Source organism: Lepidochelys olivacea (assembly GCF_965140295.1).
Source record: "Lepidochelys olivacea isolate rLepOli2 genome assembly, chromosome: 2".
Taxonomy (NCBI): domain Eukaryota; kingdom Metazoa; phylum Chordata; order Testudines; family Cheloniidae; genus Lepidochelys; species Lepidochelys olivacea.
In genome coordinates, this window is record NC_140412.1 from 246,863,339 (window position 1) to 246,885,939 (window position 22,601).

Sequence of the window (22,601 nt, forward strand, 5' to 3'; positions counted from 1 at the left end):
ACTCAGTTTGCAGTCAGCCAACTTGCCCCCCAAAGCATTTCAGCTATATCAGTTGGCACACAAAGGTTTTGGCACATCGTTCACCCACACAGCACTAAATTCCACTGTGCTTAGCAGGCTATACTGACAATAAGCTGGAACTGGCAGGGACACGGCTATCGCAGTAATATCATGTTGAATATTTTTGCATATGTTTTTGCCCCCCATTTTTGTTGCAGAATAACCAGGCATCAGTGCTTAAGCTTCCTTATCCCCTTTTCTGGCCTGAGATCAACAGTGCTTTCCCACCAAAGGAGCTCTAGTTAGACAGATTTCTGCTGTGCTTACATCACATTTCGTTGTGCTGACTAAGATGATATCAGCTGAAAATAATGCAATGTAAGAGCTGGGATGATCTCAAACAAAAAGAATGACAAAGCCTAACCTAGTGTCTTGGAGCACAGAAATTAAAGCAAACAAACCCCATCTTTTGGATCTGGTGCCATAAACACATTCAGATAATAGTTTATTACACTGAATGGAAGCAAAAGAAAAAGACTGGGACAAGTGCCCAGTGTGAAATTCATGGTTTGCTGACTACCTAAATTACCTGGCAAACTACTAGCCCTGACTTTAGCGCTGTCTAGGCAAGAATCTGTCATTAAAGGGACAATTAGCATGCTATTTTAATGTAAACTGAGGTGGAAATGGAAAAGAAAATAAGATATAACATCAAAGTTCTGATGTTTTCAAAACCAAACAAATCTGACTCCCATTAATATCAACAGAGAAAATCTTAGCAAAACTACCGTATAATGAACACACATTGGCAAGTAAGAAGCCTTATTTTGAAATGGCATGTAGTGATCGCATCTCAGGCCTACTTCCTCTAATCTGGTCAACACACTCTATTTACTGCTGTAAAGGTTATAATATAATACATGGTTATCAGAGAGAAATTCTTGTCTACTTACTATGGGTGAGATTAGGCTATGCCTACACTGGTGTGCATATTTGACCATGTACAGTTTCATGCATCTTCCCCATACCCATGCTAAGTGTCCACATATGCTGTGCTGGACATGCATATAAGGCTGTGTACACACATAAACCCACATCCACACTGCCACTTTTGTTTCACGATTTTAGCTCTACCATTTCAGAGGTGGTGTCCCAGGGTTCTGTGCATCACAAGGAGACACTCCGGGAACTTCTTTGCTGTGTGTTGTTGGTATTGTCCCCTGCCTTCACACATTTTCCAATGGCAGTTCCTGCTCACCTCTCCCTCTTGCCAAACTAGGTGAAAGACAAGGAGCAACTTGATGTAGATCTGGTTCTGGTTCTGGTTCTGGTTCTGCTCCTGCTCCTGCTCCTGCTCCTTATTGTGGGACAAATGTTTATGCAGTGCCATAGGCGATGGGTGAGATACCTGAATCTGATAGAATGGATGGAATCTGAACAGAACTTTCTGACACACCGAAGATGGCTGACCATGAGGGTGAATGACACTTCATTCTGGTCCCATGGAACAGATATGGTGAATGTCAATATTGACAGGGCATGCCCATGGGTGGATCTAGTGCAGGAGAACCAGCAGTGGCACAGAACTCCAGAATGAAGAAACAGAACTTCACGGAGCTATGTGACAATTTGAACCACACCTCCAGTGCCAGACCACTCAATTCAGGGAAGTCATACCAGTGCAGAAGCAGCTGGCTATGGACCTGTGATGGGGTTTACAGACCCCCACACAAGGGCTAAGATAGTGAAGGAGCCACATGGGGCCAAGAGGGCCCCACCCCATAGCAGCTGTTGAATATGCTCTAAATCAGGGATCCGCAACCTTTGGCATGTGGCCCGTCAGGGAAATCCTCTGGCAGGCCAGGACAGTATGTTTACCTACAGAGTCCACAGATTCAGCCGATCGCAGCTCCCACTGGCCACGGTTCACCGTTCCAGGCCAATGGGGGCTGCGGGAAGCTGCATGGGCCGAGGATTGTGGGGTTGTGGATGTGGTGTGGGACAGACAGAAAAGCGTTTGCAGTGTGATGGCACCATTCAGTTATACTGTTCCACTTCATGTGCTGTGAATCGTGGGTCTCAAACCTGAACCTGAAACCATCTGATGACATTTCTCATACTTGAGATGGAGGGTTCGTACACATCAAGGAAACCATAAAATTTATTACAAGTAGCGTATGGGACATGTAATTTAAATATTTTAAAAGGAAATGCAAAGGAACAGAATATAACAGGACTGAATCTGTGGACGATGGTCAAATGCTAAGGTCTTTGAACCTATCTACTTGCCCACCCCCGCCTCCTCCCTTTGTCATGGGGGGAATGAGTGTGGAAAATTGTTCTTGGGGACAACCAAGGACACCTCCTGTGCAGGGTTGGGGGGCACTGGGTGGGCTTCAGGGACTCCCGTAGGCGCCTTGTTCTCCCCCTGGATGCTCAGATGAGTCCTGCTGTGAAAGGTTTCACGTGCTGGTGGAGAATGTGGTCCCAGGAGTCCTGCAGGCTCCTCTTGGTCTCTCTGGAGGTGGTGGGGGAGGGGTTCTCTCTCCCTGTGCAGTACCCTGGGCAGCAGCCTGAGGAGGAGGTGGTGGAGGTTCATGGAAAGGTGTAGCGGCCATGGCAGCAGGCAGACCCCAAACTCGTTCAGCCTCCAGTTCTACAGCCTCTCCATTCACATCTCTTCCGGCTGAAGAGCCCAATCCTCCCATGCCCTGAGAAATTCGACCTGTTCCTGGTTCCTCCTGTCCATGCCAATGAGCTGGCCCTCAAGGGTCCTCTCCATCTGCCTCTGCTATCTCTGGGGTGCCACTTGCCCTCCCAGTGGAATGGGTTCCCTCTTAGGAGCCGAAGGTTCCATCTGTTCAAAGACAAGGGTAGCATTATACATATAATTTTCCTTTGGAAGAAGCTTACAAATCCCCCCATGTAACAAAACTTTGCTGTAGAGGGCCACAATATTGATACTTTCTAGCAGTCCAGGAACACGACCATCCTTGGTTCTCAGACAAATTTTGCAGCTCCTGCAACAAAAGGAGCAGAGGCTAATAATGGAATATATATATATATATATATATATATATATATATATATATATATATATATATATATATACTGGTTTTTTAAATAAACTTTTCATAGCGTGAAGGGGGAGAGTGGCTCTTCCTTCTAGGGGCTATGTTACCAGTTTGCAATTTCTTCATTAACGGCTGACCAACATTTGGAAAACATAGTCGTTTTTAAGGTACCAGAATAGAAAAGAGGTGGCTTTCCAGTCCTATAGAGTACATCCAACAATCTATGCCAGGACAAGACCGGGAGGTAAATTTGACTGGAAATTGACTACATTCTCAGCTAGCACACGGAGTTTCCATGGAAAGGGAGAAGTAAATCACAAACACCATGCACTCGCCCTTCCTCCCCGCCATACCCGGCATCACCAGAAAATCTTGCCTCTGTGCCTGACTAATAATGGTGAAGTGGACAGGGAAAGAAAGAGACACACTGCAACTTTATTTGGTTCCCTGACTTTTCAGATCAGCATCACAAGGCATTGTGGTAATGAGGAGGGAGGTCTATTGAGACTCGACACCTGGTACACATCATTTGCCCCTATCCACACTGCACACTGGCATGGGTAGAGGGTCATGCCACAGCCTGAGACATCTACTTACCCAAACCTGGCTAGCTTACTTACCCTGTACTCACCTTCGGATATATATTTCTGGGATTTACATGTGGAAAATAGTGGGGTTATGGCACAACCATGTGCATGGACACATGTACAGTCACTAGTGAACATGTACCGTAAAGCAACAATATATAAAAGTAATCATTTTAACCCATTAAATATTTGAAAGTAAAATACTGAAAGGTGCAGAAAGTAACTCATCTGTTATGGGGTGAAATTTTGCCCCCTTAAAGTCAATGGAAGTTTTGCCATTGACTTCAGTGAGACCAGGATTTCACCCTTAGCTTACAATAGTGTAGTATAGTAGGCAGTCAAAGAGACTGTTAGGTCACTGCACTGGGACTTGGGTGACCTGGGTTCTAATCCTACCACTTGACCCTTTCCTTCTCTGTGTCTTATTTTTTTCCATCTGTAAAATGGGAATCCGATACCTGTCTTGCAAAACACTTTGAGATCCATGGATGGAAAGCGGTGTATAAGAGCTAGGTCTGAGCATCATTATTCACTGTATTCCTGCATAGGGGTCCACAAATGTTCTATAAACATTGATAGATATTTTGTAGCTGTCACATAGGACTGTTCCACAATGGACTAAAACTCTAAATGCAGACCTATGTAGGATAAGCCTTTTTTATTACTCATAGTCTTCTCTGTTCTTGTGTAAGGTATGTCAGAACTTGGGAGTTAATAGTGTTAAAATGTACAGCGGTAGTTTAGTCAAGCTGAGAAACACACTCTGGATTTTTATTCCCTTGTGTGCTCTTAAAGGATGCTTTATTACACCCAAGAACAAGGGATTTATTTACTCCTCAGCAGCACTCCCTTGTTGGCTGAAACAATAGCAACACTAATTGGTTGACAATGATGCAGTTTAACTTTTCCCACTTTCCCGCTGTGGAGTCAGCGTTTTCAGGTATAATACTATAAAGATCTGGCCAATGTGAGTATGTGCACCGTTGCTCTCTACTTGATGGAAACATTTTTGTCCAACTGTGGGTCATAGTCCCACTCTGCTAATAAACAGAGAAAGTGATAGAGGGCTGTGATTTTGGAGTAGGAGGATTTGAGGAATAGGAGGATTCTAGCCCAGCTGCAACTGTAAATTTCCAACTAGCCATGGTAATCATTATAGATGACAACAATGAAGTAGGCTAGGTGGCCATGGATTTGTTACTTTACCATAGTGCAGTGACTCATCATATTTGGGATTTGTCACAGTGCAAAGATTGCACTGAGTGCACAGAAATCTGAAGAAAATGTGCAAAGGAAGGGAAACTTCCTAACCCCTCTAGCACTGGGATCTCCATCTTGCTGTCCAATCTAGATATGTAGTCTTTGGGTTTGTCCGATTGGGCTGTTTCCCAAAGTTAGTACAGCGGGATGCAATCACTTCTTCAATTAGGGTGACCAAATGTCCTGATTTTATAGGGACAGTCCCGATATTCAGGACTTTTTCTTATATAGGCACCTATTAACCCCCACCCCCGTCCCGATTTTTCACATTTGCTATCTGGTCATCCTATCTGCAATGCACTGCCCCTTTAAAATTTAACAAGCACTCTGAACCACCTTCCCTGCATTGCCACAAGATTTTATTCTTGTGAGAATGGAGAAAGGGAGCCCAAAGCGTCAGGATAACCAAATGAAGCTTTAATCCAATAGCAAAGTAGGAAGGGAAAGAGAGTTTCACTGATGTTGATTGTAGTTCTGCATGTGGAACAAGTTCAGAATGATCACTAAATCAACAAGGCAAAACAAGAAAAGACAATTTTGCCCTCTCTACTGAGTGTTTCATTCTGAAATTTAAAATTTTCTCAGATATCCTGAACTCCATTTAGTTTGTTTAGAACTTATCACATCTCATTCTAAACCTTTTTATTTCAACAAGAAATTGGATCAAACCAAAATCCTTTTTCCAAACACGTTCTAGGGAAGTTTGGAATCAAAACTCAACTGCACAGCTGGCCCTTTTCTTCATAGGAAGTCAGCCCCAAACCCCAGATAAAAGCACTCTTAAATTCCAGAGAAGTTTGGATCCAGATTTGAATATTTCAGTTCAGGCCTATCCACGTCCTGTTTTTTTTTAATCAAATCATAAATCATTGTTATATCATTTCATGAACCATTAGTACATGTCGAAGTGAAACCTGAAATTTCAAAATTATTTATAAAAAGAAGCTTTATTTCAGACTATGAACCTTTTATCTCCAGTATAGGGTGCCTTACACACTGATCTTGTCTACACTGGCAAACTGTATAGCCATAATCACTGTAAGTGTAGATCCCAAAGCTATGAGGAGAGGGGTCACATGAGTACCTAGTTACACACATTAGGTAGATACTTGTAGTATAGACAGGACTTAGATCTTTTACCACCTGACTTAGATTACATGGTGGTAAAGCACATAAGTCCTGTTTACACAATAGCCTCCATTATTGCTACTCCCAATGGGTCTGCACCAGTGGTGAATTATGGCTACAGAGTTTGTCAGTGTACATACAGCCAGGGTGTGTAAGTCTTTGTATGTGCAAGAGAGACAGATAGTGAGTATGTGGTTTTTCAGTGCATTATCCCTAAGAAGAAGGCAGTAAAGAATGATACATGAACTCAGAAATAAATATTAAAGACAGGATTTTGAAAGTCACCTACTGGAGTTAGGTACCCCAAATCCCCTTGAATTACAATTGAAAATTCAATGGGATTTTGGCACCTAACTCCACAGGCTCCTTTGAAAATTCCAGCCTAGAAAACTGGATTGTCTCTGCTGAAGATTCAATAAAAGAGAGTCACTATAAACTCCTCAGCTAAAACCTCTCCAACACATCATCAGTGATCTACAACCCATCCTGGACAACGATCCCTCACTTTCACAGGCCTTGGGAGCCAGGCCAGTCCTCGCCCACAGACAACCCGCCAACCTGAAGCATATTCTCACCAGCAACTACACACCGCACCATAATAACTCTAACTCAGGAACCAATCCATGCAACAAACCTTAATGCCAACTCTCCCCACATATGTACACCAGCAACACCATCACAGGACCTAACCAGATCTGCCACACCATCACTGGTTCATTCACCTGCATGTCCACCAATGTAATCTACGCCATCATGTACCAGCAATGCCCCTCTGCTATGTACATAGGCCAAACTGGACAGTCCCTACGTAAAAGGATAAATGGATACAAATCAGATATTAGGAATGGCAATATACAAAAACCTGTAGGAGAACACTTCAACCTCCCTGGACACACAATAGTAGATTTAAAGGTGGCCATCCTTCAGCAAAGAAAACTTCAGGACCAGACTTCAAAGAGAAACTGCTGAGCTTCAGTTCATTTGAAAATTTGACACCATCAGCTCAGGATTAAACAAAGACTGTGAATGGCTCACCAACTACAAAAACAATTTCTCCTCCCTTGGTGTTCACACCTCAGCTGCTAGAAGAGGGCCTCTTCCTCCCTGATTGAACTAACCTTGTTATCCCTAGCCTGATTCTTGCTTGCATATTTATACCTGCCTCTGGAAATTTCCACTACATGCATCCAACGAAGTGGGTATTCACCCACGAAAGCTTAAGCTGTTAGTCTATGAGGTGCTACAGGACTCTTCACCACTATAAACACAGTCATAGATTTAGTTTCAGTTAAGCAAAGACCTCTCATAGAATCATAGAAGATTAGGATTGGAAGAGATCTCAGGAGGTCATCTAGTCCAACCCCCTGCTCAAAGCAGGACCAACCCCAACTAAATCATCCCAGCCAGGGCTTGGGATAATTTACCTCAGGCACTTCATCTTTTTCCAAATAGATTAACACTCTGATTCCATATTCTGCCTAATAGTAGTAACCAAATAATTCCCACCTATGACAGTATCAGACAAATCCCTAAATAGACTTTTATTTTCGTCCCTAACTAAAATAATTTCTACATATGTTAATGGCATTGACTGTAGTTATTTATTCAAGAATATGGATACACCATATGGCTCCTACACTGATCTGGTAAATGATCAATACTATTGTTGTTATAAATAAGCATTTATAGTATGGCAGCACCAAACAGTCCTATCAGGACAGTGCTATGTACTGTACAAACAAAGATAAAGAGACAATCCTTGCCCTAGAAGGCTCATAATCCAGTGCCCCAGTCATGCAACTGTATCTAAACATCTGGACGCCTTTATGAGACAGTATAAAATCCTATTGACTTAAGTGGGGCTCTGCAAGGGCACAGGGATCCACTCACCAGCACATGGTTTCAGGATTCGGGCCTGGAATCAGTATATATTCAATAGGTTTGATCCTATGATATAGTGGGAAATGCAACAGAACTTTTAGAGAATAGAAATTGGCACATAATAGTTTTAGTGGAACTCTACTGATAGGGTAGAAAATGTTCCATATTTTTTTTAATCCTTCCAAAAAATAAATTCAGTAACTGTAACTCAGAAGAGAAAGAACAGATATAGGAAACTGCAAATATCTAAATGTAAAAAAACCTATTTTCTTCCAGAAAATGGGTAAAAGCTGCTGTAAATAAAAAAACAATATATAAACTTAGATGTATAACAGTACTTACTCTCCAAATGTGGCCTTCCTAAACTTATTGATTCCTGGAAAAAACATATGACAGCATGAAGCTAGCAAGAAGCAGATAATGGACTATCTTCAAAGAGGATCCTTTTATTCCACACACAGCAGTAGGTGATAAATGGTTCTAATGTCAGTGCTTACTATTTTCTTCTAGTTTTTTTTCCCCTTGCACCATATCTCAGATCAGAGACTAATAGCCCCCCAGGATAAGATATCTTGACACAACCTCTTCCCATCTGTGATGGCTGCAGTTATCAAACATCTGTCAGTAACTTGAAATTGGGAAGATGCATATATTTTCTGCTTGACTACTGTTGTAGTTTTTCTCGTAAACAGAAGAGATTTTCATAAAAGGAGTTTATTTGCAGGTTGGGTTTATATTTTAGACTCTTGCTTGCAGGAATCTTTGTGTGTGTGATATGAAGCATTTACCAACAAAGTACTGGTCTATTTAACCTCAGGGGAAGGGACCCTGAATAGGTTTTGCTTGAAGATTAAAAACTAAAGTACAGGAGGGACACCTATTTCTGTGGTGTGTAGTGAACAGCTGTCATCCTACTTTTTCACTTGGAACTGGTAATTGCTGTGTCTTTGTAGAATTCCACCCACAGCAGGATTTTTCAACACTAGTAAAACCTTCTGCTTGCAGTGGACAGAGTGGCATAAATTAAAAAGAAGCCCTAACTGTTGTTTACCTTTTGAAATGTATACCACCTGTGCTGGCTCCAAGAAGAGTAGAAAGGATGGTCTAGTGGAAATCTGGGTTCTCTTCTGGCTTTGGAAATCTGGGTTCTCTTCTGTAAAGTTACTTAATCTGACTTTGTGCCTCAGTTCCTGATCTGTGGAATGGGGAATAGTGTTTTCCTCCCTCCTGGAAGTGTTGTGAGGATAAAATCCACCCATGATTGTGAGTTGCTCAGATATTATGGTGATGAGGGGCAGATGTTTCATATATATGTTTATGTTTCATATAGAACATTTTGTTTAGAGATAATATAATTCAGATTTTAATAAAAAATAATGATTTTAGTTTGGAATGATTTAGCCCTCCCCCTTAAGCTGAGAAGTAGATCTACCATCCTAAGTGATGGGCACGGGCAGGATTACAACCAGAGGCAAAACAAAAACAGGAGTTTGCCCTTGCTGATGAACACAGCTGAATGATGAGTTCAGATGAAGCTAACTACACAGGCAAAGAAGGGAACCAGCAAGTATAAAAAAGGAGAGCTGGGCTCAGAAACTTTTATTTGAGTCCAGAGAGGTCTAGGGGATAGAAAGAGTCAGCAAGGAACCTATTTGTCTCTGTTAGTTGAGTTGTAGCTGTGAGAAGCATTGTTTTGGTTACATGTGGGTTATAGGAATCTCTATTAGCCTTTGTTATTTGGCTGAGGTTTGGAAATATTTTCTTACTAGGGTAACTTCATGGATTGTACATGTCATTTCTGTAGGGGTCTGCTATAGTCCAAGAAGGATGTTCTCTGATCTATGGTAAATAATAAAATGCATAACATTCAGCATTAAATCTGAGACATTTTAGTTCCTTCCTAAATGACAGCATCCTATGGAATTCTTATCTTAAACTTAGGCCATGTTTTAATGGGGAAGGTGGCTTTTTCCAGCTCTTCAGAGCTGCACATCCAAAGCTAGTCATGGCTGTAATAAGTGCTGAAAAATTAATAGATTGGATGTAGTATAGGGTGTAACTTCAGTTTTCACTGGATAAAATTTAACATTGGTATATTGATGGCAAGATTAGAACACACTTATAAAATATGGTGAACAGAGGCCATACCAAAAGTCCAAGCTAATTAAGTTGATGGTAGAGATCACAATAGTGGATCCCAAGTTCACACAAAGAAACACAACTGCAGAATTTATTATATACTACAGTCATCTTGCCAGTTCTATTCCAGATCTATATAAGTACACAATATGAGGTCCACATGGTCCTATTAATTGCTCTAACACTGATATTAGGCAAGAGAATTAAGCTCAGATCCTTGGAGATACTTTGGCTGGTAACTTCCATTGATTTCACTGACATGGGCCTTAACCTCTCTGTGCCTCAGTTTCTGTAGCTGTCAAACAGGGATAATAATACTTAGCCTTCCTCTCTAAAGGGCTTTGATTCTTACTTACGAAAGGAGCCATACACCTGTAAATGCCAAGTACTATAATATCCTTATCATGCAGAATGGACGATAGTTTTGGCTGAAAACCTCCCTCCTTGTAAACTCATTCAGATTCCCTCATACTGTGTACAGTGCTCAAAATGCCAGGTGTCTCTTGGAAACCACATTTCAGTTTTATCTGATGAATAAGCAGCAGCAACATACATACTCCTAAAACATTGTGATGCTGCAAATAGTCCTAATGATTTAAGAACTTACAAATGAAATATAGAAAATTGCTTTTGTACAGAGAATTTTCTCTCAGGTATTTTTTTCAAGATCATTCATGGTGGAGCCAGCACCTTCTAGGAGTTTTTTGTATCTGTGGTTTAGGAAAAGTCAGAGTCAGAGTGGACTTGTGATAGACACACCAGCACATTGAGAACATTTTAATAGGAAAACTTCTCATGATTTGTTGATGATGAGTATGATCAAAGACTTGCAATCACTCAACTCATGAAGAAGTATGTAGAGTATTGTGGAAAAAATTTTTGACTTGTTGAGAATGTGATTATTTATTTATTTATTTGTATTGCAGTAGCACCTGGGAACTCCAGTCATGGACCAGAATCCCTTTGTGCTAGCTATCTGCTTTCCTCAGGTTTGTGAAAAATGGAACATAAAGTATCTTCTCTTCCAATGGCAAAAGATAGCTTTTCACAGGCAAAACCCGTCTTAATTTTGGTATACCTCTTCGCTAAAAATTCCTAAAATAGCCCTTACTATGCATACACAAGGCTCAGACTCACTGAAAGTTTATGGGTGTTACACAGAAGAGGCAAGAAGTGATGACATTGTAGGTTTAAAACATCTGTATTGTCTTCAAGCAAAAGCTTGTCAAATAGAGTTTTAAAAAAATAATGGCAGATTTTCCTGCATACGGGTGTTAAGTATGTAATGATGAGATCATTTATTTGTGAGTATTTGAACAACTACTAGGATCTTTGAACAGATGGTTAGAAACCTTCATCTAATTTCAAGTCTAAACTTCCCGATGGCCAGTGTATATCCATTTGTTCTTGTGTTCACATTGTGACTGAGCTTAAATAATTCCTCTCCTCTCCGGTATTTATCCCTCCGATATATTTCTAGAGAGCAATCATATCTCCCCTCAACCTTCTTTTGGTTAGGCTGAACGAGCCAAGCTCTTTGCATCTCCTTTCATAAGACAGGTTTTCCATTCCTCAGATCATCCTACTAGCCCTTCTCTGTACCTGTTCAAGTTTGAATTCATCCTTCTTAAACATGGGAGACCAGAACGGCACACAGTATTCCAGGTGAGGTCTCACCAGTGCCTTGTATAATGGTACTATTGCAGAAATCCTAACTGTGGTATTTAATCTATTACTTCAATCACCCTTTATACAAGATGACTGGAAGGTACCTAATGTAATGTTGAGTTTTAAAAAGGCTCCAGAGGCAATCCTGGAAATTACAGGTTAATAAGCCTAACATCAGTATCAGGCAAATTGGTTGAAACTTTAATGACGAACAAAATTATCAGACACAAAGATAAAGACAATACACTGGAGAAGAGTCAACATGGCTTTTGTAAAGGGAAATCATTCCCCATCAATCTATTCGAATTCTTTGGGGGAGGACAACAATTATGTAAAAAAGAGTGAGCCAGTTGATTTTCAGAAAGCCTTTGAGGAGGTCCCTTTCCAAAGACTCCTAAGCAAACTAAGCCATCATAGAATAAGAGGGAAGGTCTGGTCATGGATCAGTAACTGGTTAAAGGACAGGAAACAAAGGTTAGGAATAAATGGTCTCTTTTCATAATGGAGAGAGATAAGTAGTAGGGTCTCCCAAAGTTCTATACTGTTCAACATATTCATAAATGATCTGGAAAAAGGAGTTAACAGTGAAGTGGCAAAATTTGCAGATAAAAAATTACTAAAGATAACTCTTCGCAGTCTGCTTTGGACTTAGTTACAAAGGGATCTCAAAAAAAACCTTGGGGACTGGGCAACAAAATGGCAGATGAAATTCAATGTTGACAAATGCAAAGTAATGCAGATTGGAAAACATAATACCAACTATACATATACAATTATGGGGTCTGAATTAGTTGTTATGACTCAAGAAAGAGATTTTGGAGTCATTGTGGGTAGTTCTCTGTAAATATCCATTCATTGTGCAGTGGCAGTCAAAAAGCGATCAGAATGTTGGTAATCATTAGGAAAGGGATAGATAATAAGACAGAAAATATCATATTACCTCTATATAAATCCATAAAATGCTCACATCTTGAATACTGCATGCAGATGTGGTTGCCCCATCTCAGAAAAGATATATTGGAATTGGAAAAGGTTCAGAAAAGGGCAACAAAAATGATTTAGGGGTATTAAACAGCATGCACATGAGGAAAAAGAAAAGGAGTACTTGGGGCACCTTAGAGACTAACCAATTTATTTGAGCATGAGCTTTCGTGAGCTACAGCTCACTTCATTAATAAGACTGGGACTTTTCAGCTTGGAAAAGAGATGACTAATGGGGAAACATGACAGAGGTCTATAAAATCATGACTGGTGTGGAGAAAGTAAATAAGGAAGTGTTATTTATTCCATATCATAACATAAGAACTAGAGGGCCTGGCACATCCACTTTTTGCCCTGGTCCCCCTGCTCCGGTGCCCACTTCCCTTCTTCCCCCTGAGGTCCCACACCCAACCAGTCAAGAGCTGGAGCCCGGCCAGGGAGCCTGGGCACCGTGGGGTATCGCACCACGGACCATACACCTGCCCGGGGTGTGGGTGGGGGCCGAGAGCAGCCTGTGTCTCTATCCGCCAGGCCCTCTGCCCAGTGCAGATGGAGCGTCCACAGCTTCTCACAGATGCCCAGCCATTTGGCTCTTACCACGGCCGGCTGCTCTGAGTCCCCATCCCCCATCCAGAGTCGGGTCAGGGGATAGAGCCACACAGGCAGCTGTGAGAGCTGCGAACCTTCCACCTTCCCTGAGCAGGAGTCCCGCAGGGTGGGAACATGGGCCGGGGGCTGCTCTCAGCCCCGCCAACCCTGGGCAGATGTAGGGTCAGTGGCTCCCAGCCCGCTCTGTTTTCCATCTTGGGCGGGGCTTCAGGCAGAAGGGGCCACAGAGGGGGAGGGGGAACCTGCCCCCTCACTTTTGGGAAGATTCCATTGCCCTGCCCCCAGCTTTGTGTCATCTGCAAATTTGATCAGTATGCTCTCTATTCCTATATCTAGGTCATTAATAAAGATGTTAAACAACACCGCACCCAGAACAGATCCCTGTAGAACCCCACTTGAGTACTCCTTGCAATCTAACGTCATTCCATTAATAGTTACTCTTTGTTTCTGGTTGTTTAACCAGTTATGTATCCAATTAATGGTACCTCTGCCAAGCCCACATTTCTCTAGCTTACTTATCAGAATGTCATGTGGGACTGTGTCAAAAGCTGAAGTCCAGGTATATTATGTACATGGCATTCCCCCTATCCACCAAACCAGTTTCTCTGTCAAAGGGAGAAATCAAGCTGGTTTGGCATGATTTGTTCTTGGTAGATCTATGTTGGCGGCTAGTGATTACCCCTTCATCTTGCAGGTATTTCCAAACTGAATGTTTTATACATTGCTGTGGTAGCTTCCCAGGTACTAAAGTTAGGCTGACTGGTCTATAGTTCCCTGGCTCCTCCTTTTCCCCCCTTTTAAAGATGGGCACTGCATTAGCCCTTCTCCAGTCTTCCTGGGACTCTCATGTTATCCATGAGTTTGCAAATATTATTGCCAGTGGCTCTGAGATTTTTTCAGCGAATTCCTTCAGTACCGCCAGTGAATGTCATCAGGCCCCGCTTGGTCAGAAGATCTTGGACTTGTTTCTTACTTATCCTGATCTGCATCCCTTCCCCTTTATTGCCTATGGTAACTTTGCTAGTCATCCAGTCTCGTTATTTTTTGTGAGATGACAGAAGCACAGTAGGCATTGAACAGCTTGTCCTTCCTATCATCTTATGTTACTAGCTCACCTTCTCCAGTGAGCAGCAGACCCACACTGTCCTTAATCTTTCTGTTTTCTCTGACATATTTGAAGAATGCCTTCTTGATGTCTCTAACATTCCTTGCCATCTGTAACTCATTCTTTGCCTTGGCTTTCCTGATTTTGTCCTTACACGTTCATACTATTCCCATGTATACTTCCTTGGTGACATGCCCCTCCTTCCATTTCCTGTATGTATATCTTTTGGTTTTTAGATAGCTAAAAAGAGCTCCTTGTGCAGCCACATTGGCCTCCTGTTACTCTTCTTATCTTTTGCCTGCGTTGGACTATCTCGATGTTGAGCCTCTGGTATTATGTTTTTTATAAACTTCCAGCTCTGTTCAACTCCTTTTGTTCCGAATTGGTCTTTCCATGGGACCTTGCTTACTATTTTTCTGAGTTGGTTTAAATCCACCTTTCTGAAATCCAGTGTTCTTGTTTTGCTGTTCTCATGCCCTCCTTTCGATAGGATCTTGAATTATATCAGCTCATGATCACTTCCTCCCAAGTTCCTAACCATCTTCTTCATGTTCACAACTAATTCATCCTTGTTGATCAAAACCAGATCCAAAATGGATGATCCCTTATTTGTTTCCTCAGCTTTCTGAATCAGAAAGTTGTCCCCTACACATGCTAAGAATTTGAAGGACATGTTATGGTTTGCTGTAATAGTCTTCCAAAAGATATCAAGAAAGTTACATTCCCCATTAATACTAGCTCATGTGTGTTAGCTAATCTTGTAGAATGCTTGTAGAATGACTCACCCACTTCCCCTTCCTGATTTGGTAGTCTATAATAGAAGCCCACCATAACATTGCCTTTGTTCTTTTTCCTTTTTATCCTCACCCAGAGACTTTCAGTAGGTCTGTTGCTCACTTGCTCTTGGACCTCAGAGCAAGCATATACGTTCTTGACATAGAATTGGGGAAAGTGCAAAGAAAGGCAACAAAAATTATTAGGAGTATGGAACAGCTTCCAGATGAGGAGAGGTTAAAAAGACTGGGAGTGTTTGGCTTAGGAAAAAAGAGGACTAAGAGAGCCATGGTAGAGGTCTATAAATATTATGAGTTGCATGGAGAAAGTCAATAGGGAAGTATTATTTATCCCAACATAAGAACTAGGAGTCATCCAATGAAATTAATAGGCAGCAGGTTTAAACCAAACAAAAGAAAGTACTTTTCTTTTAGCGAGCAGATCGAGCGAGCAGATCGAGGGACGTGATCGTTCCCCTCTATTCGACATTGGTGAGGCCTCATCTGGAGTACTGTGTCTAGTTTTGGGCCCCACACTACAAGAAGGATGTGGATAAATTGGAGAGAGTCCAGCGAAGGGCAACAAAAATGATTAGGGGTCTGGAACACATGACTTATGAGGAGAGGCTGAGGGAGCTGGGATTGTTTAGCCTGCAGAAGAGAAGAATGAGGGGGGATTTGATAGCTGCTTTCAACTACCTGAAAGGGGGTTCCAAAGAGGATGGCTCTAGACTGTTCTCAATGGTAGCAGATAACAGAACGAGGAGTAATGGTCTCAAGTTGCAGTTGGGGAGGTTTAGATTGGATATTAGGAAAAACTTTTTCACTAAGAGGGTGGTGAAACACTGGAATGCGTTACCTAGGGAGGTGGTAGAATCTCCTTCCTTAGAGGTTTTTAAGGTCAGGCTTGACAAAGCCGTGGCTGGGATGATTTAACTGGGAATTGGTCCTGCTTCGAGCAGGGGGTTGGACTAGATGACCTTCTGGGGTCCCTTCCAACCCTGATATTCTATGATTCTATGATTCTACTTCTTCACACCACGCAGAGTCAGCCTGTGGAATTCATTGACATGGGAGTTTGTGAAGGCTGAAAGTATAAATGAGTTAATAAAATAATTAGCTAAGTTCATGGAGGATAAGTCCATCAATGGCTAGCCAAGATTGCAAGGGACACAACCCCTGGAGAACACAGGCTATCGAATTTCACCAAAGGGTTTCTTCTGTTTGAGTTGCAACATATCTTTTAGAAAGACATCCAAAAGACATTGCTCTCTTCATAATTTAAAATCATTCCACAAATAACTTCTGTGAAATGTTCCAGCCTAAGGTTTGCTAGATCATTCACAATGACAATTGCATAATTTGGTATTTGTACTCTGATCAGTCCCCTTTATGACTTAGTAAGGTTTCTGCTCCCTGACTGTATGACCTCCAAGTCCCAAAAAGCATTCATCGTTGCAAGAACACAATGCTTTTTCTGCAGCTGTGCTTGTGAACCATTATTTGCTTGTATGGAATGCTCAGAGGAAGTGAATAGAAGCATTTATGAAAATCAATGTTAATTCCCAGTTTTTAATAGCATTTATGCTCACTATGTTTTAAAGCTATTCACCAGGTTTAGCTTTAGTCACAAGACCCCCCATAAAACTGTGTGAAGGTCATTTGCCTGTACCCTAAACACTTTTTGAAACTGCAAGCTGTAGTTCTATTGGCTATTTCAGTGGGAGTCCCATTCAACTGGAGCAAGGTGTGGTGTATCTGGGGCATCATCTGTGACCTACATTACAATCCACTTTTTTCAAGCTGTAGAATTGCATCTTTATGCAAGCTTCCAGATATACATCAAGCTAAAGCAATGTTTAGCAGTTAGTGATCATACAGATTTCTTTAATTGCTGATTTTCGCCATCCTCTCTTTTATTTTTTTCCAGGTACACATTAAACATACTTACAATGCCATCTGAAAACTGAGCTGCTCATTTTTAATGAGATAGTAATGAATTCTTACTCTTGTCATGGTGGACCATTTCTTTATTCAGTGTATAACATCTAGGCAGGCAGTGAATTCATTTTCCATTGCATGCATGAGCTTGTGCATTTACATTTGTGCCCATCAGCTGTAGCTTAACAGTGCCTGCTGCTCTGAAACAGACACATTGTGTTGTTTCTATTGATAATGCTTTAATACTTTTTCACCTCTATGAGGACCAAACACATCACGGATTGCCAAATCATGCTGTGTGCAGGAGGTTGTAGACCTAACTCTGATATTTTTTTTCTTCATGCCTAAGGTAATTCAAGCATATTCTCCACATGAATCATGCTGTCCTCATTGCTTCAGTGGTTTGAAGTGTGACACAGTACATATATCAAATGCAATTTAGATGGCATGCTTTAATATTTCCTTGGTACAAGTGCTAAGAAAATAAGAATTGCCAGAACAGAACCAGTGCTCCATCTATTCTAACATCCCGCCTCAGTCAGTAGCTATCTGCTTAGCAGGCACACAAAATTCAACCATGGAAGAAAATTTCTTTCTGGCCCCATCTGGTGCTCCACTAATGCTATGAAGCATGAGTGCTTGTTGTTCCTGCAATTGTTATCTTAGTCACTGAAACTGCAGATGTTATTTTTATTTACAAATATGTGATCCTTGTTTGAAATGTGCTAAACTACTTTGTGAGAGTAGGTGTGCCCACCATATTTGTAGTGTTGCTGAAAACGAGACTAATCTTTCATTTTCTTCTCTTAACTTTCTGTTGATTATTATTTTGGAAATTTAACAGCACCATGACAGGATTGGAAGTCACCAGATGGCGCTATTACAGATGTCTGTGCTAGTTCTCTGAATGTGTAGGCAGTGAGCTGTTGAAAGAAGGGTTTATTGTCTGCTGCGATGGAATTCTTTTTAGATGCTAAGCAGTCTGTTCCCCATTGTGCTAGCCATATGCTTTCCTTGCTAACTTAGACTCCTTTTTCTTAAGGGAGCTGCTGCCTACAGGTTGATCTCACACAAGCAAACAAAACATTACGTGATGCCAAAACATTACAAAAATGGCTGGTAAAGAACCACAAGTATTACATTATAGACCAGTCATCTACACGGGAGTGGAATGAATGGAAGTCCAGCATCCGCTTTGCTGGCTTGTGAGATGAAATAACAGAATTCTAAGTAATAAAATTCATGTAACACAATGTTTTCTATCTGACTCCTTCATGGAGAAATCCATAGTTTCATATGCATGACTATTTTGTTGTTATGGCCCTCAAGACCCTAGTATGTTTGACTGACTTACCAAAAATAACTAAAATTAACAAGAACAATTCAAATAGGCAGTATGGGTACACACACAAAAATTGAACCAGCATAGAAATTCACCAGTAACTGGCAACAAGCTGAAATAATGGTAAATATTAGAACAAGAACAAGAACACTGAAATGGACAATATTGAACCTCTGAAACATTAGTAGATGAAGCTACCATTTTATTTCAAATTTGAACCATTGCTTCAGAATAAGCAATTTGATGGAATGAAAAATGAGACCATCCAGACAAACATGTGATATAGAACCAAATCTGAAGAGTCTTGTGCATATGTGACATAGCCCTGGTCTACACTAGGACTTTAGGTCGAATTTAGCAACGTTAAATTGATTTAAACCTGCACCCATCCACACAGTGAAGCCCTTTATTTCGACTTAAAGGGCTCTTAAAATCGATTTCCTTACTCCACCCCTGACAAGTGGATTAGCGCTTAAATCGACGTTCCCAGCTCGAATTTGGGGTACTGTGGACACAATTCGATGGTATTGGCCTCCGGGAGCTATCCCAGAGTGCTCCATTCTGACCGCTCTGGACAGCACTCTCAACTCAGATGCACTGGCCAGGTAGACAGGAAAAGAACCGCAAACTTTTGAATCTCATTTCCTGTTTGGCCAGCGTGGCAAGCTGCAGGTGACCATGCAGAGCTCATCAGCACAGGTGACCATGATGGAGTCCCAGAATCGCAAAAGAGCTCCAGCATGGACCGAACGGGAGGTACGGGATCTGATCGCTGTTTGGGGAGAGGAATCCGTGCTATCAGAACTCCGTTCCAGTTTTCGAAATGCCAAAACCTTTGTGAAAATCTCCCAGGGCATGAAGGACAGAGGCCATAACAGGGACCCGAAGCAGTGCCGCGTGAAACTGAAGGAGCTGAGGCAAGCCTACCAGAAAACCAGAGAGGCGAACAGCCGCTCTGGGTCAGAGCCCCAAACATGCCGCTTCTATGATGAGCTGCATGCCATTTTAGGGGGTTCAGCCACCACTACCCCAGCCGTGTTGTTTGACTCCTTCAATGGAGATGGAGGCAATACGGAAGCAGGTTTTGGGGACGAAGAAGATGATGATGAGGAGGAGGTTGTAGATAGCTCACAGCAAGCAAGCGGAGAAACCGGTTTTCCCGACAGCCAGGAACTGTTTCTCACCCTAGACCTGGAGCCAGTACCCCCCGAACCCACCCAAGGCTGCCTCCTGGACCCAGCAGGCGGAGAAGGGACCTCTGGTGAGTGTACCTTTTAAAATGCTATACATGGTTCAAAAGCAAGCATGTGAAAGGATTACTTTGCCCTGGCATTTGCGGTTCTCCTAGATGTAGTCCTAAAGCCTTTGCAAAAGGTTTCTGGGGAGGGCAGCCTTATTTCGTCCTTCATGGTAGGACACTTTATCACTCCAGGCCAGTAACACATACTCAGGAATCACTGTAGAACAAAGCATTGCAGTGTATGTTTGCTGGCATTCAACCAAAATCCGTTCTTTATCTCTCTGTGTTATCCTCAGGAGAGTGAGATATAATTCATGGTCACCTGGTTGAAATAGGGTGCTTTTCTTCAGGGACACTCAGTATAGCCCATTCCTGCTGGGCTGTTTGCCTGTGGCTGAACAGAAATGTTCGCCGCTGTTAGCCACAGGGAGGGGGGAAGGTTGAGGGGGTAGTCACGCGGTGGGAGGAGGCAAAATGCGACCTTGTAACGAAAGCACATGTGCTATGTATGTAATGTTAACAGCAAGGTTTACCCTGAAAGAGTGTAGCGACTGTTTTATAAAATGTGTCTTTTTAAATACCGCTGTCCCTTTTTTTTTCTCCACCAGCTGTATGTGTTTCAATGATCACAGGATCTTCTCCTTCCCAGAGGCTAGTGAAGCTTAGAAAGAAAAAAAAACGCACTCGCGATGAAATGTTCTCCGAGCTCATGCTGTCCTCCCACACTGACAGAGCACAGACGAATGCGTGGAGGCAAATAATGTCAGAGTGCAGGAAAGCACAAAATGACCGGGAGGAGAGGTGGAGGGCTGAAGAGAGTAAGTGGCGGGCTGAAGAGAGTAAGTGGCGGGCTGAAGACAGGGCTGAAGCTCAAATGTGGCGGCAGCGTGATGAGAGGAGGCAGGATTCAATGCTGAGGCTGCTGCAGGACCAAACCAGAATGCTCCAGTGTATGGTTGAGCTGCAGCAAAGGCAGCTGGAGCACAGACTGCCACTGCTGCCCCTCTGTAACCAACCGCCCTCCTCCCCAAGTTCCATAGCCTCCACACCCAGATGCCCAAGAACGCGGTGGGGGGGCCTCCGGCCAACCAGCCACTCCACCACAGAGGATTGCCCAAAAAAAAGAAGGCTGTCATTCAATAAATTTTAAAGTTGTAAACTTTTAAAGTGCTGTGCTTAAAGTGCTGTGTGGCATTTTCCTTCCCTCCTCCACCACCCCTCCTGGGATACCTTGGTAGTCATCTCCCTATTTGTGTGATGAATGAATAACGAATGCATGACTGTGAAGCAGCAATGACTTTATTGCCTCTGCAAGCGGTGATTAAAGGGAGGAGGGGAGGGTGGTTAGCTTACAGGGAAGTAGAGTGAACCAAGGGGCGGGGGGTTTCATCAAGGAGAAACAAACAGAACTTTCACAGCGTAGCCTGGCCAGTCATGAAACTGGTTTTCAAAGCTTCTCTGATGCGTACCGCGCCCTCCTGTGCTCTTCTAACCGCCCTGGTGTCTGGCTGCGCGTAACCAGCAGCTAGGCGATTTGCCTCAGCCTCCCACCCCGCCATAAACGTCTCCCCCTTACTCTCACAGATATTGTGGAGCACACAGCAAGCAGTAATAACAGTGGGAATATTGGTTTCGCTGAGGTCTAAGCGAGTCAGTAAACTGCGCCAGCGCACCTTTAAACGTCCAAATGCACATTCTACCACCATTCTGCACTTGCTCAGCCTGTAGTTGAACAGCTCCTGACCACTGTCCAGGCTGCCTGTGTACGGCTTCATGAGCCATGGCATTAAGGGGTAGGCTGGGTCCCCAAGGATACATATAGGCATTTCAACATCCCCAACAGTTATTTTCTGGTCTGGGAATAAAGTCCCTTCCTGCAGCTTTTGAAACAGACCAGAGTTCCTGAAGATGCGAGCGTCATGCACCTTTCCCGGCCATCCCACATTGATGTTGGTGAAACGTCCCTTGTGATCCACCAGAGCTTGCAGCACTATCGAAAAGTACCCCTTGCGGTTTATGTACTCGGCGGCTTGGTGCTCCGGTGCCAAGATAGGGATATGGGTTCCGTCTATAGCCCCACCACAGTTAGGGAATCCCATTGCAGCAAAGCCATCCACTATGACCTGCACATTTCCCAGGGTCACTACCCTTGATATCAGCAGATCTTTGATTGCGTGAGCTACTTGCATAACAGCAGCCCCCACAGTAGATTTGCCCACTCCAAATTGATTCCCAACTGACCGGTAGCTGTCTGGCGTTGAAAGCTTCCACAGGGCTATCGCCACTCGCTTCTCAACTGTGAGGGCTGCTCTCATCCTGGTATTCATGCGCTTCAGGGCAGGGGAAAGCAAGTCACAAAGTTCCATGAAAGTGCCCTTACGCATGCGAAAGTTTCGCAGCCACTGGGAATCGTCCCAGACCTGCAACACTATGCGGTCCCACCAGTCTGTGCTTGTTTCCCGAGCCCAGAATCGGCGTTCCACAGCATGAACCTGCCCCAGTAGCACCATGATGCATGCATTGGCAGGGCCCATGCTTTCAGAGAAATCTGTGTCCATGTCCTGATCACTCACGGGACCGCGCTGACGTCGCCTCCTCGCCCGGTATCGCGTTGCCATGTTCTGGTGCTGCATATACTGCTGGATAATGCGTGTGGTGGTTGATGTGCTCCTAATTGCCAAAATGAGCTCAGCGGCCTCCATGCTTGCCTTGGTATGGCGTCCGCACAGAAAAAAGGCGCGGAACGATTGTCTGCCGTTGCTCTGACGGAGGGAGGGGCGACTGACGACACGGCTTACAGGGTTGGCTTCAGGGAGCTAAAATCAACAAAGGGTGTGCCTATACATCAAGGAGTATTTCAGGCAGGACTGCAC

General features: G+C 43.0%; 1 protein-coding gene across 1 annotated transcript; it reads left to right on the forward strand.

The window, feature by feature from the left end:
- Nucleotides 1–19,058: 19,058 nt before the first annotated feature.
- On the forward strand, nt 19,059–21,056 carry LOC311516950 (uncharacterized protein). The gene is made up of 2 exons (XM_084621392.1): nt 19,059–19,749; nt 20,337–21,056. Exons 1-2 carry the CDS (start codon nt 19,167–19,169, stop codon nt 20,876–20,878), a joined length of 1,125 nt encoding a protein of 374 aa, XP_084477518.1. The 5' UTR covers nt 19,059–19,166; the 3' UTR covers nt 20,879–21,056.
- The last annotated feature ends 1,545 nt before the right edge of the window (nt 21,057–22,601 follow it).

Bases quoted from the DNA above. Each gene is read 5' to 3' on its own strand.
- LOC311516950 (XM_084621392.1), top strand. From the start codon at position 19,167: ATGCAGAGCTCATCAGCACAGGTGACCATGATGGAGTCCCAGAATCGC. The intron at 19,750-20,336 runs GTGAGTGTACCT...TTTCTCCACCAG, and splicing joins AGGCGGAGAAGGGACCTCTG to CTGTATGTGTTTCAATGATC.